Here is a 16,064-nt window from a genome sequence, read left to right on the forward strand (position 1 = left end):
TCTGTAAAGCAGACAACATAAATGGACTTCAACTCTGTTGCTCATCCAACCTTCAGCTTCTTGTTAGCATTTTTCACAACTAACGTAACAGGCCCCTACAGAGGAACAAAAGTCACCAGGAGGAAGCTCTAGGAGAATTCATCATCAGTCAGAAATTGCTCACATCTGGTCAAGAATGAAGACATGGAAGAACTGGGCTTATAAACTATTTTTTTTTTGGTACCAGGGATCGAACTCGGGACCATGTGCTTGCAAGGCAGGCGGCGGAAGCACTGAGCTAAATCCCTGGCCCCTGAGCTTATAAATTCTAAAATAAAATTATTTTATCTAAGTTTTCTAGGTAAGTCATAGACCTTCCTCTTTTAGCATTAATTTCCCTCAATAACGTTCATGCTTATGGTGAAAGGCTGAGTTACAAACATCTAAGTAGTTATGAAAGGAGGGGAATCAATTGTGCACATGGAAGCAGAATGTCTAATGAGCCCAGGTTAACTGCAGGACAATGATGGTGTGGGAGTAAGCAAACACTCAGAAAAGGAACCACTAAAATACTCTAAATTTTCAAAGTCTTGGGGCTGGGGTATAGCTCAGTGGTCAAGTATGTACTTAGCACTTATGAGGCTATGGATTAAATTCCCAGCAGAAAAAAAAAAAAGTAATAAATTTTCAGTTTTACTCAATGGAGTCTCAAGTAAACAGAGACGGGGCGGCGGCAGTGACGTTGCCACAATACAACTCAGTGGTAGAACACTTGCCTAGCATTGTCAGAGCCCTGCATATGATTACTGTGGATTACCCCCCCCACCCAAAGCACACATGCAAAAGTGGTTAAAGACAAAAACAGAGTAAGAGTATTCATAAATAAGCATACATTCCTATGGATAAATAATAGTATCTTCTGTGGGGTTGTGGTTGGGATTGATTTTGCCACTTAATAATAAATATCCTGCCAATCATGATGGCACATGCCTGTCTGTAATCCTAGCTATTCAGAAGGCTGAGGCAGGAGAATCACAAATTCAAGGCCAGCCTGGGCAACTCAATAAGACCTTGTAAAAATAAAAAATAGGGTTGGGGATGCACTCAGTGGGAGAGTGCTTGGCTAATAACATGCAAGAGGCCCTAGGCTCCAACCCCACTACTACAAATAAATATCCTTAGTACTTAAGAATAAAGTTAATACATTCTGGGAGGTGGAGAGTCTGAGGTAGAATTGTAAGAAAATGATACTACAATTTAGTAAAAATTTGGGAGAGGGACGCAGCCCAGACGGGCACAGCCTGGGGCCCTGGCTAGTGAAGACAGCCCAACTTAAAGGGCTCCTACAATGCAGCATGCAGCTGTGATTCTACTGCCACCACCTTCACGCATAATGGGCAGTTCTGGGTCACAAGAGGTACAAACCTGACTCTGCTGTCTCACTACGAAAAAGAAAAGTTTTCTCTTGTATGAAAAAAGGTTGACTATGGCCAGGCCAAAGAATTAAGACCATGATATGTTTATCAAGTCTATAAAACATCAGTAGAAAAACTATTGAAACTCTGAAGAATCTATGACAAATAATGGGGAACACATTGGTTTACATACAGTTTTAAAATTCTACACATGTACGTTGCTTCAGTAATTATTAATTTCCACAAACTCTGTTAAGTAGGGGAAATCATCTGGTCATGTCCTGCCACACACAGCCTTTTGGACCAATGCTGGATACAAAGCACAGCTCATCACAGTTCGTCAGGTTCAGATACTTTCTGGTGTTGTACCAAGATGTTGCAGCAACCTCATGACAGAACATTCTCATAGGAAAGTTATCTTTTAATAGTGGCCTGAAGACAACAGACTGAGAAGCTCACCGGTGTGCCAGGAGGCTGGGTGTGCACAGGTGTCGGTTGCTGCTGCTGTGATGACTGAGGGGTGGCCACAGACGGCGGCTGGACTGGGGTTTGAGGCTGCGGGGTCACCTGGGCTGCTGCCTGCACTGTAGGGGTGCTCTGGGCTTGGGTAGCACTGGGCACTGAGCCAGGAGTTGGGGTAGGAGTCTGCCCAGAAGATGAAACGGGAGTGGATGGCTGAGTGGGAGCTGCTGGCTGGGGAGGCGTCATCCCAGGTGGCGTCGGGTGCTGGAGAGATGGCATGCCAGCGGCTGTGGAACTAGGAGGTGGCGTCGGGTGCAAGGGTGACTGGGTCACTGTTGGGCAAGGGAGCTGGCTGGCTTGGGGCCCCAGCATGTTCAGAGGATTAGGAAGAGCAGCACCAGGTACCTGGCCCTAAGGAAACAAACACAGTACATTAAAACCATTGCTTCCACTTAAAAATGGGACAAGTGTCTTAAAGAATTAAATGTATGAAAATCTAACTGTGATTTCTTAATGAGGTCTGCCTGTTTCATAGAGATGTTGTATTTGTAAAAATTCATCAAGCTGTGCACTTGCAGTAATGTGCATTTTCAAATAAAGTTAACACTACAACTGTTTTACTTTGGTTTATATAACTAAAATAACTGGCAAAACTTCTGGCTTGCTGGGCATGGTGGCACACACTTGTAATCCCAACTACTTGAGAGGCCGAGGCAGGAAGATTTAGAGTTTGAGGCTAGGCTGGGCAACTTAGCAAAAGACCCTGTCTCAAAATAAAAAAATAAAAAGGGGCCAATCATGCCAGTGTGTGCCTGTATCTCAGCATTCTGGGAGGCTGAGGAAAAAGAATCTCAAGTTCAAATCCACTTTGGGCAACTCAAGAGACTGAGACCCTGTCTCAAAATTTAAAAAAATTCAAGAAGGTCTGGGGATGTAGCAAAGGCTCAGGGTTCAATCCCTAGTATTGTTAAATAAATACATACATACATACATACATACATACATACATAGGGATGGGGGCGTAGCTTAGTGCTAGAGCACTTGCCTGCAATGTGTGAGGCCCTGGGTTCAATATCCGTTACACCAAAACAAAACAAAACCCACTTAGGATTTAAACACACACAAAAGCATTCGCTCAATTTATCAGTTTCATGTTCCATATCATCCACCCATAGCTTCGATAATGGAACAAGGTATATCTTTTTCTTTTTGTGAGTTACTGAAACACCAAAACATTTCAGTCCAGTGATTCAGAACTGTTTGTGGGCCTTCCACTAAATGAACACAAATCACTGTTTTAGAGCAAACATTGGTCCATGGGCCAAAGATGGCTGCTTTTTCCCATAAATAAAGCTTTACTGGGATATAGCAACATCTACTCATTTATGTGTTGGTATGGCTACTTCTATAACAGTGGAGCTAAATAATTAAAACTTTCTGATCTAGAAAGATGGAAAATATTGTTTTGGGCCCTCACAGCAAAGGTTTGCTGATTTCTGTTCTAGAGTAATGAAAGGTTATGAAGTTCAAGTCCAGACCAGACAACCTGGTGACTGGGTGGGAGACAGGCACACAGGCACACAGGCACACAGGCACACAGGCACACAGACACACAGACACACAGACACACACACGGACAAGATGAAAATCTGGCTCAGCGTAATTCCTGGGTTCAAAGTCAGTATTGCCAAGGGGGTTTAAAAAAAAAATCTGTTCTTTTCTAAATTCCCAAGATCTCTCAGGATCACATGCTAAACTTAAGTGACAAATCACAACCCATTTTACTTTTTCTGCATGAAGTTCAATTGGAGAGGACAAGAGGAACCCCAAATAAATTAAAAACTATAGGACAAAGTGGAGGAAAATGAAGAGATGCTGATACATAAAAATGAAATGTATATTCTAGAATTCTAATTCCCATGAAATAGGCTCAGGCTGTAGGAAGCTGAGGCTACATAAACACTGGCAGCCATTGTCCCCACAGTGAATAAACATACCTGTGACACGCCTGTCTGGGCTGCCGGCTGCCCCATTGCCACACTGTTAACACTCATCGCCCCACTGGATGATGGGAACTGACTCTGTGGCAGAAACTGGTTCTGAGCAGGTGCCTGGGCCATCATGTTGTTGGCATGTGTGCCCATCATATTTGGAGGCTGAGGCATCCGGGAAGGAGAAATGGCCATCTAAGAGACAACAAGAATCAGGAGAAATGCAGTGCAGGAGTTGAGGGCCAGAGTCTTCAAAATGAACAGTGCAACCTAAGACTCAAGGCCTTACAACCCTGAGGGTGCAGAGCACATGGCTCCAGTCCTGGAATTGCCACTCACTAAGAATGCCCCACTCTCAGACATTTTCCTTGCCTTCTCAAGCAATCTTGCAAATGAGCCAAATTGGAATTGCTCTCTCTGAATCCAATCCCTATCATTCAAGTTCAAACACACCTTTTACTAGTTTTCTGAAGTGTTAAAAAGCGGCCTCAGGAAGGCAAGCTCAGTCAACAAATGCTGACAATCTCCAGCTGGCCACCTACTGAGGCTGGATGGCTGCTCCATCCTCAGAAGGACCTCCTCACAAAGCTACAAATTCCTATGGATTTTTTATTCCAATAAAAATAAATAACAGCCAAACAATCCTCACTGTTGTAATAAAGATTTTTTAAAATGAGAAATGAAAGAAATAAAGTATAAAAGTATAACCTAAACTAAAAGGAACAAGTACCACAGGATTCTCAAATGACACTCAAAATTCTCTGCTCAAAGTTCTTAATGACACAAAGGCTGAGAGGACAGGAGAAGTACTTACCCCTGGAACGGAGGACATGCTGTTCATCTGGACAGAGTGGTTCATTGGGGAGGCTGCACGTGGTCCCATGGGTGCTTGTGGCAACTGCACATTCCCCAAGGACATTGGATTAAATGAATTCATCCCTGTAAACACACCCACAATGGTTCCTTAGGAAAAGCACTAGCAAGAAAACAGAATTACAACTCACCAAATAAACTCTAAATAAGTAAGATAGAACACAAAACTAGCCAGAGAAGATGATTAACAGACTTTCTCATATCCAGGAAGAATGGCATCCATGTTGTGGGGGTAAGGATGAGTTGGTGGAGGAAGCTAGGGCAGGATGAAGAGACATGAGGGTGGAAGTGAGTAAAAGACAATGAATGAATAAACCAGAGTTGATGTGCAAAAAAGGTGAGGAGGCACTGTAAATAAACTAATCCCCCCTTCCCCATCTACAGAGACAATGTTTCTTAAGACCAAGGCCAATATATGAGCATGTCTTTACCTAATGCTTTCTGGAGCAGCCAGCTCTCATCCTCCCAAGCTTCTAAGCTCCTTGGTTGGATTTACACGTCAAAATCTATGCTAAGACTTAAAACGCTGTTTCAATTTTGTAAGCACTTCAGTTTTTAGGAAGTGCCAAGAGCCAGTGGTTCTCACCTTCTATCTCTAGACATTTGAAGAAACATCATTATGACCAATGGAGACTTTGCCAGCCAGGTCGTATCTCCAGACTACAATGGATCGTTCTTACTAACTTCCAATAAAACCCTGCAAACTGTGAGCTCTAAATAAATGCCTGTGCAAGTTAATTTGACCAACAGTGAAATCTCATAGAATCCTTAATAGAATTCCTGAAGGCATTGCCTTAACACTGTTATAGCTGTAAGCAGGCTCTGAAGAACATACATATCCCTCAGTGACTACCTAGAAATACTACCCTCAAAACGAGTGAGTGCCAACAAAGCCCAGGAGGACTTTCCAGGGAGCCTATAATAATGATTTTTTAAAAATTCTCTCCTTGAGAACTTTATTATTAACTAAATGAGAAAAAGATGTGTAGGTATTAGGAAACAATACTTAAATAAATCTACATTTACACAGACCTAGTTCTACCAGCAGGGAGGCTGGTACGTTCTTACCTAGAAAACATTTCTCCCACCGATATGTAGCTAACCACTATTTCACCAGACCTCAAAGTACCACTTTCCTATTTAAATCAAAGTCCTTGTCATCCCCAACGTGGCATTCAGCCACTTTCCTAGAGTTCACTTTCTCTAACATCTTGGTTTCTTTCACCCCTCAAATCTAGTCCGTTCGAACAAGACCCTGACAAATTCATGGCACATCCATTTCAGTAATAGTAAGACCGCCACAATTCTCTTTCAGAGGTTTCTTCTTCCCTCCAAAACTGTTCTGTACCCTGAAGCAAGTCCTCTTTCTTTAGCATCTGGATAATGTTACTGTTTCATTTCATAAGCTAGAAAAATGTCCGTACTGTTCAGGTCTCAAGGTGTCAAGAGCTAAAAGGTGTTCAAATGCCTCTTTGCCCGTAACTCACAAGCAAAAATGACCATAATATTTTGACTTGAGAAAAAGCCTTTCACAGTTGTTTAGACAGTTGCCACAACACCAGCCTGGTGTGGATCTCAGCACCCAGCTTCCTGAAGCAAACATCTGTCAGCCTATCTTAAACCTTAAAGCCCAGAGCAGTCCCTGCAAGTGCTCACCACTCACAGGTTCACTCATTCTCCTTCAGTGCAATCAGAAATTCCTTCTCCCATCCAGAATGCTCTTTTTTTTTTGGTACCAGAGATCGAACTCGGGACCTTGCGCTTGGCGAGGCAGGCACCAGAACCACTGAGCTAAATCGCCAGCCCAGAATGCTCTTTTATAAACAGTCCCTAAGCGTAATCCCCCCCTTCCTGTTCATTAAAGTTGTTTTTTTTTTGTACCAGGGATCGAACTTGGGACCTTGCGCTTGTGAGGCAGGCGGCGGAACCACTGAGCTAAATACCGGGCCCATGTTCATTAAAGTTTTAAACAGTTCTTCTAATCTATTTGGTTATCTTTCCTATAATCTCCAAGGACAACGTTTAAGTACAACAACAGACTTTTAGAACTGAATTCTCCTCATCAGTAAAAAGGAATAGAAAGAGGAAAAGGCTAACATGCACAAGGAAAAAAAAAATCAATAGATGCTACTACAGCTATTAAACAAGTTAAACTAAAATATGATTCATAATAAATACCTTGAGAAACCTGCATGCGGTTCACTGGCAGCGGCAGGGGCCCATCTGTAAAGGCAAAAAGGAGAGAGAAGGGAGAGGGGAGAGGGGAGAGAGAGAGATACACACTAGTTACTTAATCTTTGATGTAGTTATAAGGAATTCTCTATGGAGAACTTCAAACTTGAAGGAAAATACAGTCAGTGAATCCAAAGCTCTTGTGTTCTAATGCCAGGGCACCCTCTAAAGAGCCTTCCCACAAGAGAAACTCAATGTCCTCATAGGCCACTGTCACACAGCTTCCAAAGTACAGACTTTTGGAGGACATAATTTTTTTTTCTTTTTTGGTACCGGGGATGGAACTTGGGTCCTTGCACTTGCGAGGCAGACGGTGGAACCACTGAGCTCAATCCCCAGCCCTGGAGGACATAATTTTATATTCTTAGAAATACACTCCAGGTAGTGAGGGGTGCTTTGGCACTGTGTATAAGTGTTACTCGGCCCGCTGCTTTTGTCAGGAAAATTCCCTGGACTGCAGCATTGAATGAGCTGAGAGAACACTTTGCTAACAGTTTGGCCATATACAAAAGTGCATTCTTCCTTTTGGCTTTCATAAAGGTATGGGTTGGATTCACTTTTCTTCAGAATGCAATGCAACGTGAAAATCACATAATTGATGGAGTTAAAGGTCCACATTCAAGTTCGAAGACCAACAATTTTGCAAGGGGATCAAACATCTGATGAAGAGAAAGATTTCTGAGATGATTACTGCCCATTAAATAAACACAAAACAGAACAACAACAACAAAAAGAAATACACTCCAGGCCAGGTGTGATGGCACACGCCTGTAATCCCAACACTTGGGAGGCTGAGGCAGGAGGATTGCTGTGAATTCGAGGCCAGCCTGGACTATATAGTGAGTTAGAAGCCCGCCTGAGCTACACAATGAGACCCTGTCTCAAAAAACCAAAAGCAAAACAAACAAACAAACCCCACCACCTCTCCAAAAACCAAAAAACCCTACACACACCAAACATAAAATAAATATAAGTCAACAGGGTAAAAGCTGGTAGAAGGAAATGCAGTTCTTACTTGGAGGTCTCACAGACTGTGCAGGTGGGATCACAGGGGCCTGCGCCCCAGGGGCTGGTAAAGTTGGCTGGTTACCCAGGATGCCTTGCTTATGTAAACGTGACCTCCGTTTTTCTTCTAGTTCTTTTTGTATCTTATAGATTTTCTCTGCTAATAAGTGATAGTATTCATCCTAAAAAGTAAAAACATTCAATGTTAAGCACTTAAAACTAAAAAACAAGTGGTCTATTTCTTAAATTCTAACAAACTAATTGCTTTTTATTTTCGGTGCTGAGAATCAAACACAGGACCTTGACTGTACTAACCAGATGCTCTTCTTTTTTTTTGGTACTGGGGATCGAACTTGGGTCTTTGCGCTTGCGCAGCAGGCAGAGAAACCACTAAGCTAAATCCCCGGCCCTTTTTTTTTTTTTGTACTGGGGATCAAACTCGGGACCTTGTGCTTGCGAGGCATGTGCCGGAACCACTGAGCTAAATCCCTGGCCCCAGCAGATGGTCTTCTGCTAAGCTACATCCCATGCAAATTTTTTAAGTGTGTTGGGAGAGGTAAATACACAATGGTTTTGATAAATCAAAGGATCAAATTCTTGCTGAATTCCCAGTGACTTTACTGGATTATCAAACAGTAGGTGCCAGATACTATTACCCTGTGGTGGGACTTTATATATCCTTTGTACCTTTGTAGTGTTAACACTTGTAGTTAACAAGAGAATTATGTAGGAATCAAGGGTCTTATCAGGACATCTCTCTGGTCAGGGTCCTCAAAGTGAGGAGTCCCCAGATCACACAGGTTCCCCCACTCTGGATCACAAACTAGATGGATACCACACTCCCCACTACAGGTGGTGCACAGGCTCAACTGCTACTTGGTGACCTACCCTGCTGTTAGCAGACTCATACATGTCTCCCTCAACTTTCTTAGCATAGGCAACCAAGTTCTCCATGCGGCGATCCTTCAGAGCTGCAGGGTCTGGGGTTGGGAAGATGGCTTGAACGCTGAAAGGACAACATACTCTTATCAATCTACTTTCCAGATAATCATGTGAGAACTATAAAACCAGAATGGGTCACTCTTGGAATGATATGGTGCTGGGAGAAACCCCAAATCTCTCATACATAAAATGAACACAGGAAACAATCCAGACTTGTCAACTTATCTACACTGGTATTTTACTATTACAGATATATGCTATCTCATTTTAAGAAAAATATGATTTCATGTTTCTAATTTTTAAACCATTTATTACAAAAACACTGATCAAAATAAGGAAAAATCCTCTAAGAAATCTACTCGATTAACTTCACCTTCAATTTAAGATACTTAGCTTGAGAAAGTTAACTACCAACGTTCTGTATGTTAACTATCTATATGGTTGTGCCATCTGTACTCACTAGGCCCTAGTCCCCTCCTGTTCTCAGGTATTTCTACAACTATAGTTTTGAGCCACAAAATAAGGGAAAGCTCTTGAGCTAATCCCAGAGCTAGGAGGCATAGAGGTCAGGCTGCTGGTCATGCCCTCTCTGTATTCTGTGGATGCCTCTGACACTGGGGACTGTGGGTCCAGGAATTATGTCTGCACAGGGCTCTACTACCAATGGGGTTGACTTCCTAAAACACGCATGTGACCCTCCACAGCTCCTAGGTTAATGTTACAGCAGGAGGTGTGGGGGAATCAATGGGGAAAAAAGGAACAAAATCAGTTATCTACTGCAAAATTACAACACTGCCCTGGGTACATACAGTTTATGTACTAGATGGCTCCGCAGGTCCTGAGTAACATGTTCGTGCCAGCCTTTCCGAACACCAGTGCTAGAAGGAGGTGCTGCTGTAGGTATTGTGCTGAGGCTTCCAATGTTACCAGAGTTTGAGCCATCATTCATCAGTGGGCTGGGAGAGAGGGGTGAAACATAGGGATACTTCATCTAGCTACTCAAGCAACTCAAATGGACTCAAAGTAAGGCTCTTCTTCAACCATACATGACTTAAAAAGTTTAAGTTAGGAGGAGCAAGTAATGTACGGAGCACAAAATTCAAACTGTTCAAACTATTCTACATTTGTAATTGAAAAAACAAAAATGACAGCCACTGCCCCCACTGTCCATTATAGCACAGATGCCCAACCTTTTAGCTTGCCTAGGCCTTGCTGAATGAAGAAGTATTGTCTTGGGCCACATATACAATATACAGTAAAACTTCCTTCATTATCAGTAATTGTTGAATTTTACTCTCCAAGTATCATAAGTTCATAAAATGTCTGATACAAAAAAAAAAAAGTCTGATACACCACGGGTCTCCATTGGATGGACTGTGAGGCAGGTGCAGGGGGTGGAGATAGCGCTGTACTATGCCTTCCCTGACACAGAATTCCCTTGTCACCTGTAAGTTTGTGTTGGAGCACCATGCAACCAAGCAATGAAAAAATATCGCTAAAAATCACATAATTTGCTATCTTGTGGGACTACATTACTAGCTGTCCAGGGCCATCTGTGATCTATGGGTTGGACACACCTGCTCTAAAGGATTTCCTTCTCCATACAGTAAGAAAGATCACAGCATTGTGGATGACCACTACCCACTCTCATGCCTGTCTCTGTCCCTCATTTAGGAGACAAGATAAACCTGTGTCTTACTTGGTGGCCCCCAGGGAAGTTGGAAGAGCTGATTCTGAAATCAAGTTTGGTGGTTGCTGATCTGTTGTTATTCCTCCTGCTGGAATGTTCATTGGGTTATTTCCTTTAAAAACAAAGAGAAATCGATTAACTCTTAGATTATAATATATACTTCAAAGTTCTGTTAACAGACAAAAAGTGCCACATAAATATATAATTCATTATAGTAATAGACAGCATGGCAGGAACTCTGGGAGCTGTATTTTCAGAAATGGAGACCAATTTGTACAAATTCTGTTATCAACTCCCTCCCATGCTACTGTAAGTAAAATAAGGGAGTTCTGAAGGCTGACTACTGTGCTCTATGGGGTGCTCACTAGTGAACTCTATGGCTGTGGGGAAAATTATAAACAGCCCATTTCCAATCTCCAACTTTGATTCTGCTTCATTAATGTCACAGCCTAGACAACTAAGCTGAGCTGCCAGCTATGTGTCCTTTTTGGGGGTCACAGTATAAAATAAAATCACTAAAATTAAGCACAGGAAAAAATATAGAAGGCTTATTTGTCTACAATCTTCATATTAAGAATAAGCTAAGACTCAGACAGAGATTATTAGTATATTCCCAAATTACACCATCAACAGAAGTGGAGTCATATTAGAACTTGGGTATGAGGCTCCAACCTAGTCTGTTAGACAGTATTAATTTGATGGTTATTAAGGCAGTTATTTTCCAAAAAGCAATACATGATGGTGCCTTGGTTTATGAACTTTAATTCTTTCTATGATTCTGGTTACAAAGCAAATTAAATTTATTGGTTAGGTTCAATGTTGACCTTATGGGGAAATTTGGAAATCTGATTCAGTTCACAACTAATTCAGTTTGCAATGAGAATCATGGAAAGAATTAAGCTCATGAACCGAGGTACCACTGTTTAAGATGACTTTAATTGGTTATTTTTCTTTTTCTCTCTTTTTGTTTTTTCTGAGACAGGGTCTCACTTTGTAGTTTAGGCTGACCTCAAACTTGTGGCAATCCTCTTGCCTCAGCCTCCCAAGTGTTGGGATTACAGGCATGCACCACCATGCCCGGCTTAACTGGTTACTTTTTACAATAATTTTTGAGTCTCAAATACTGGATCTGTTGGGGAGAGAATGAAACTAGTACAGCAGTTATGCCTTCACAAAAAGCACTCCACCTGCAGCTTGAGCCTGAGCTTATAATGACTGTGTCCATTTAGAGAAAAATAGTAAGGAAACAATATCTAGAAAAGGCAAAAATTGTGCAGATGTGTGAGTAAGTTACTAAAGGCTAGCACCTCATGGATCAGGGCACAAGAGCAAATGTTGATCCACCCTGAAACTTGCATCGGCAGCTTCTGAGAATCTTACTGCTGACTAACTGGAGTCCAGACTTGTCCACATCCAATGATGGGTGGACTATGATCAAGACATGCCAGGAAAGGGCAGACAACTACCCATGCTTCATCAAATAAGTTGTCTACCAGAGTCCACCTAAGTGGTATAACCATGATTCCAACTTGTGAGATTTTGAATTCTGAGCAATATAGCATGTCCTTTACAAAAGCTATCCAGATAGATGTGGCACAGCAGGCAGCAAGGCATTGTTTTTCTTGTAAATGCTACTCTTTTTACAAGCATCTAGTGTCTTCCTTGCATCGGATACCACAGCTTTTTCTTAGAAGGCTGTTATTTCAACCACTGAATCTGAAGCAAAAATTAGAACTGAAAACAGCCTTGGGTTCCAGTAAGAGTTGTTAGCCATTTTCTACACATGGACAGAGGAAGTCTTGAGAGCTCCTTCACCTACCCAGGGGGTTGAGAGTCCTCATCTGCTGGTGAGCTGGAGGCTGTGCTGGTTGCTGGCCAGGAACCTGAGGCTGCAGCTGCGTCTGGGGCTGGTTCATGTAGGGGAGTCCAAGAGCAGCATAGGCCCGCTGCATGGAGCTGGGGTCTATGGGATTTGGGTTACTTAAAGAAGTGGCATTCTGTTGCCCTGTGCCAACAGAACCAATTGTGTTTTGAATTCCACTAGCTGGAGACCCCAAGATGGCTAGAACAACAAACAGACAGGCAAAAAAAAAAAAAGGTAAGTAAGAGGGAGAAGCCCAAAAATGATTTAAAAACTACTGAAAAGCAAATAAAATCTTATCAAAAGACAATGAACGTATTTTGTAAAGCTTTAAAACAGGCTATGGAGAAAGGAGCTGTGAAGAAAGAAAGAAAGAAAGAAAGAGAGAAAGAAAGCGAAAAGGAGGAAAAAAGTCTTATTCTATTTGTCATTAGCTGAGGAACAAAAAGCTAAAGAAAATTCACATTTCTATCTTAAAAGTAACAGATCATAAAAATCTCACAGAAAAAAAAATCTCACAGAGATCATTTAATAAAAAAATTAGCAAGCAGGAAGTGTAGGTCAATTGTAGAGTGCTTACCTAGCATGCATGAGGCTTAATCCCCAGCACAGTGTGTGTGTGTGTGTAATGTATGTATGTATGTGTTAAAACCTAGAGAATCCTATGCCAGATGAGGTGGTGTATGCCTGTAATCCCAACACTTGAGAGGCTGAGGCAGGAGGAATGCCACAAATTTGAGACCACCCTAGGTTACACAATGAGTTCAGGGTCAGCCTGAACTACATAGTGAGATATTGTCTGAAAAACAAAACACACTTGCCTCACAAGTGCAAGGACCCCCGGTCCAGAGTTTGATCCCGGTACAAAAGAAAAAAACCCAAACAAACCAAACAACAAAAAAATCTACAAAATCCGAAGAAGTCATTTGCAGGGAGGGGCAAGTATGTGACACAGCGAAATGCTTGATTCTATGGGTGTCAGCAGCCATCTAAGATGGAGGAAGGAGCCATCCAGGTACAGAGAGATTAGCAGAGATGGCATCTAGTCAGTCTGTTTTTATTAATTAATCTATGATATGATTTCAAATAATCAAACTGTAATTCTCTGAAACTTACTTGAGCAATGACAACATTGACAAGCCTCTCTGAGGGGTTCCTAAGCAGGAGAGGACAATGCTAGGCTGGGACTCTCCATCTATCTGAAGCTGTTAAAGATGCTATAACAGCTGAGAGAGTGACTGATCTGGCTGAACTTAAGGGATGATGGAACAAAGCCTGAAGATGCTACATGGGTTTTCATTTACTTATGCAGGTGTCATCTTTGTACAATTCGTATTCAAGACCCGGATCTGCCTCATGCAGCCATCATTTGCTTCTATTACCCAGGCCTACAAATGGCTTTATGTGTCATCCAGCTGACTTAACACCAGAAGTCTAAAGAAAAAACAAGTGTTTTGGTTTTTTTTTCTGGTATGGAGATTGAACTCAGAACCTTGAGCTTGCAAGGCAGGCAGCGGAACCACTGAGCTAAATCTTGGCCCAAACAATTGTTGACATAAGAAACGCCATTCCAGGGCCGGGGATTTAGCTCAGTGGTTTCGCAGCCTGCTGTTGTGCAAGCGCAAGGACCAGAGTTTGATCCCCAGTACCAAAAAAAAAAAAAAAAAAGAAACGCCATTCTAACGAGCCTTCAAATTAACTGAGAGATGACTGCAAACTTTCATTTCTTTGGTCATTTCAAGTTCAGTCCATCCACTCAGCAATCTATTCATGCAAATAGCCTCATTTGGCATTTACAAGATGGCAGAATTTTTTTATGCCACAATATTTCTTATTCTTAAGAGTTCCCTTCTAACTTTTGTAAACTTTAGATCATGTCTAAAAGCACGGCTTACATTAAGCCAAATTAAACATCTCCTTAAAAAAAAAAAAAAAAAAAAGCCGGGGATTTAGCTCATTGGTGCCGCCACCTGCCTTGCAAGTGCAACGACCCAAGTTTGATCCCTGATACCAAAAAAGCTTATAAAGTTCATACCATATGTATGTATGTATTTTTTGTTTTGTTCTGTTTTTTGGTAACAGGGATCGAACTCGGGACTTTGAGCTTGCAAGGCAGGCGCCAGAACCACTGAGCTAAATCCTGAGCCCTATGTATGTATTTTTTGAGACAGGGTGTCACTGGCCTCAAACTTGTGGTGATCCTTCTGCTTTGTTTTTGTTTGTTTTTTATGTTCCGGGGATCAAACTTGGGTCCTTGCGCTTGCGCAGCAGGCGGCAAAACCACTGAGCTAAATCCCCGGCCCTGTTTTGTTTTGTTTTTTGAGACAGGGATTTGCTTTGTAGTTCAGGCTTGCCTTGAACTCACTATATTGCTCAGAAGGATCTAGAATTCATAGCAATCTTCCTGCCTCCGCCTCCCAAGTGCTGGAATTACAAGTATGTGCCACCAGGCATGGGTCTATTATATAATTTTTGACATATAAAATCATCACGAAGCCTTTTGTTCAAATTCAGATCATTATGTATAACAGTAATATTCTTAAAATCAACAGTAAAAGTGACAACTCAAATACTTATCAGACCAACTTAATTAAACCAAAATGTGTTAAAAAAAAAAAACAACTACAAAACTTCTTGGTAATTACCCATTCCATACTATTAACTTTTCTAATAAGGATATTCAGATCTTAAACTCATTAACTCTCATTAGACACAATTACACATACCAAGCACCTCATTATTATAAATGAAAAGCAATTCTCAAGGTACATCTTATGATAAGTGTGTAGATGAAATAGTCATGTATAATACCTTTACTTTTATATTTCTAAAACTGACCCTAAGTTTTTAAAAAGAACTATGATATAAAAAAGAAAGCAATAATGCTAGACTATGCTTACTTTTTTGATGCTGGGGATTGAACCCAGGACCTAGTGCATGCTAAAGCACATGCTCTACCACTCTGACCCAGCATTAACCCAGTATAGTTTATAATCACCTTGTGGTATAAAAAAGAACGTACTTAGAATACGTCTGATACGGTGATGAGTTGTAGCCACAAATTTAAGAAAAAAAAAACACTTAAAGTATCTATGTCGCCTTCCTTTTCTGAGTAAAGATGCAACAGTGGTGCTTTAAGAACTTCACCCTACTTAGTTCCGCCGCCTGCCTTGCAAGCACAAGGTCCCGAGTTCGATCTCTGGTACCAAAAAAAAAAAAAAAAAAAAAAAAGATCTTCACCCTACTATATTCAACTTTCATCCATACTTCCCCAAATGCCACTGATTTAGTCAAGACAGCCACCTTAGGGTTAATGTTATTCCTAAGCTCAAAGCCACGTAGGGAGCAGCTAGTGCCTCATTCACAAAAGGCTTCTCGTGCTGACATGGTCACTGTACTTTGTGTTTGTGTTAAAAGCATTTATTTCCTAAGTATAAACAATACTGTATTTTTATTTAGAGAGAAAATCTACCTATCAGAATACAGGTACACATTTGGAATTTGGCATTTTTAACAGTTCAAAAATAAGCTAGGCATGGTGGTGAACACCTATAATCCTAGCACTCAGGAGGCTGAAGCAGGACGATTTTGAGTTTGAGACCAGCCTGAGCTAC

The 16,064-nt window shown here is 41.5% G+C and overlaps 1 protein-coding gene across 3 annotated transcripts in view; it reads right to left on the reverse strand.

Annotated features, from left to right (window-relative positions):
- Positions 1-16,064, reverse strand: part of Crebbp (CREB binding lysine acetyltransferase) — a 138,517-nt gene that overhangs the window by 36,809 nt on the left and 85,644 nt on the right. For 2 of the 3 annotated variants that reach the window (XM_004864767.4, XM_004864766.4), the window contains 9 exons: positions 12,409-12,651; positions 10,599-10,701; positions 9,709-9,855; positions 8,846-8,963; positions 7,968-8,139; positions 6,899-6,943; positions 4,662-4,786; positions 3,854-4,042; positions 1,854-2,267 (listed from right to left, as the gene is read on the reverse strand). In XM_004864767.4, the coding sequence (XP_004864824.2) occupies positions 1,854-2,267; positions 3,854-4,042; positions 4,662-4,786; positions 6,899-6,943; positions 7,968-8,139; positions 8,846-8,963; positions 9,709-9,855; positions 10,599-10,701; positions 12,409-12,651 (1,556 nt within the window). The remainder of the gene's footprint in view (positions 1-1,853; positions 2,268-3,853; positions 4,043-4,661; positions 4,787-6,898; positions 6,944-7,967; positions 8,140-8,845; positions 8,964-9,708; positions 9,856-10,598; positions 10,702-12,408; positions 12,652-16,064) is intronic. The other variant, XM_087202974.1, reaches the window with a different exon arrangement.

The sequence above is a fragment of the Heterocephalus glaber genome, unplaced genomic scaffold (assembly GCF_053883595.1).
Source record: "Heterocephalus glaber isolate CG9 unplaced genomic scaffold, H.glaber_assembly_v1.0 deba00001781, whole genome shotgun sequence".
Classification (NCBI taxonomy): Eukaryota; Metazoa; Chordata; class Mammalia; order Rodentia; family Bathyergidae; genus Heterocephalus; species Heterocephalus glaber.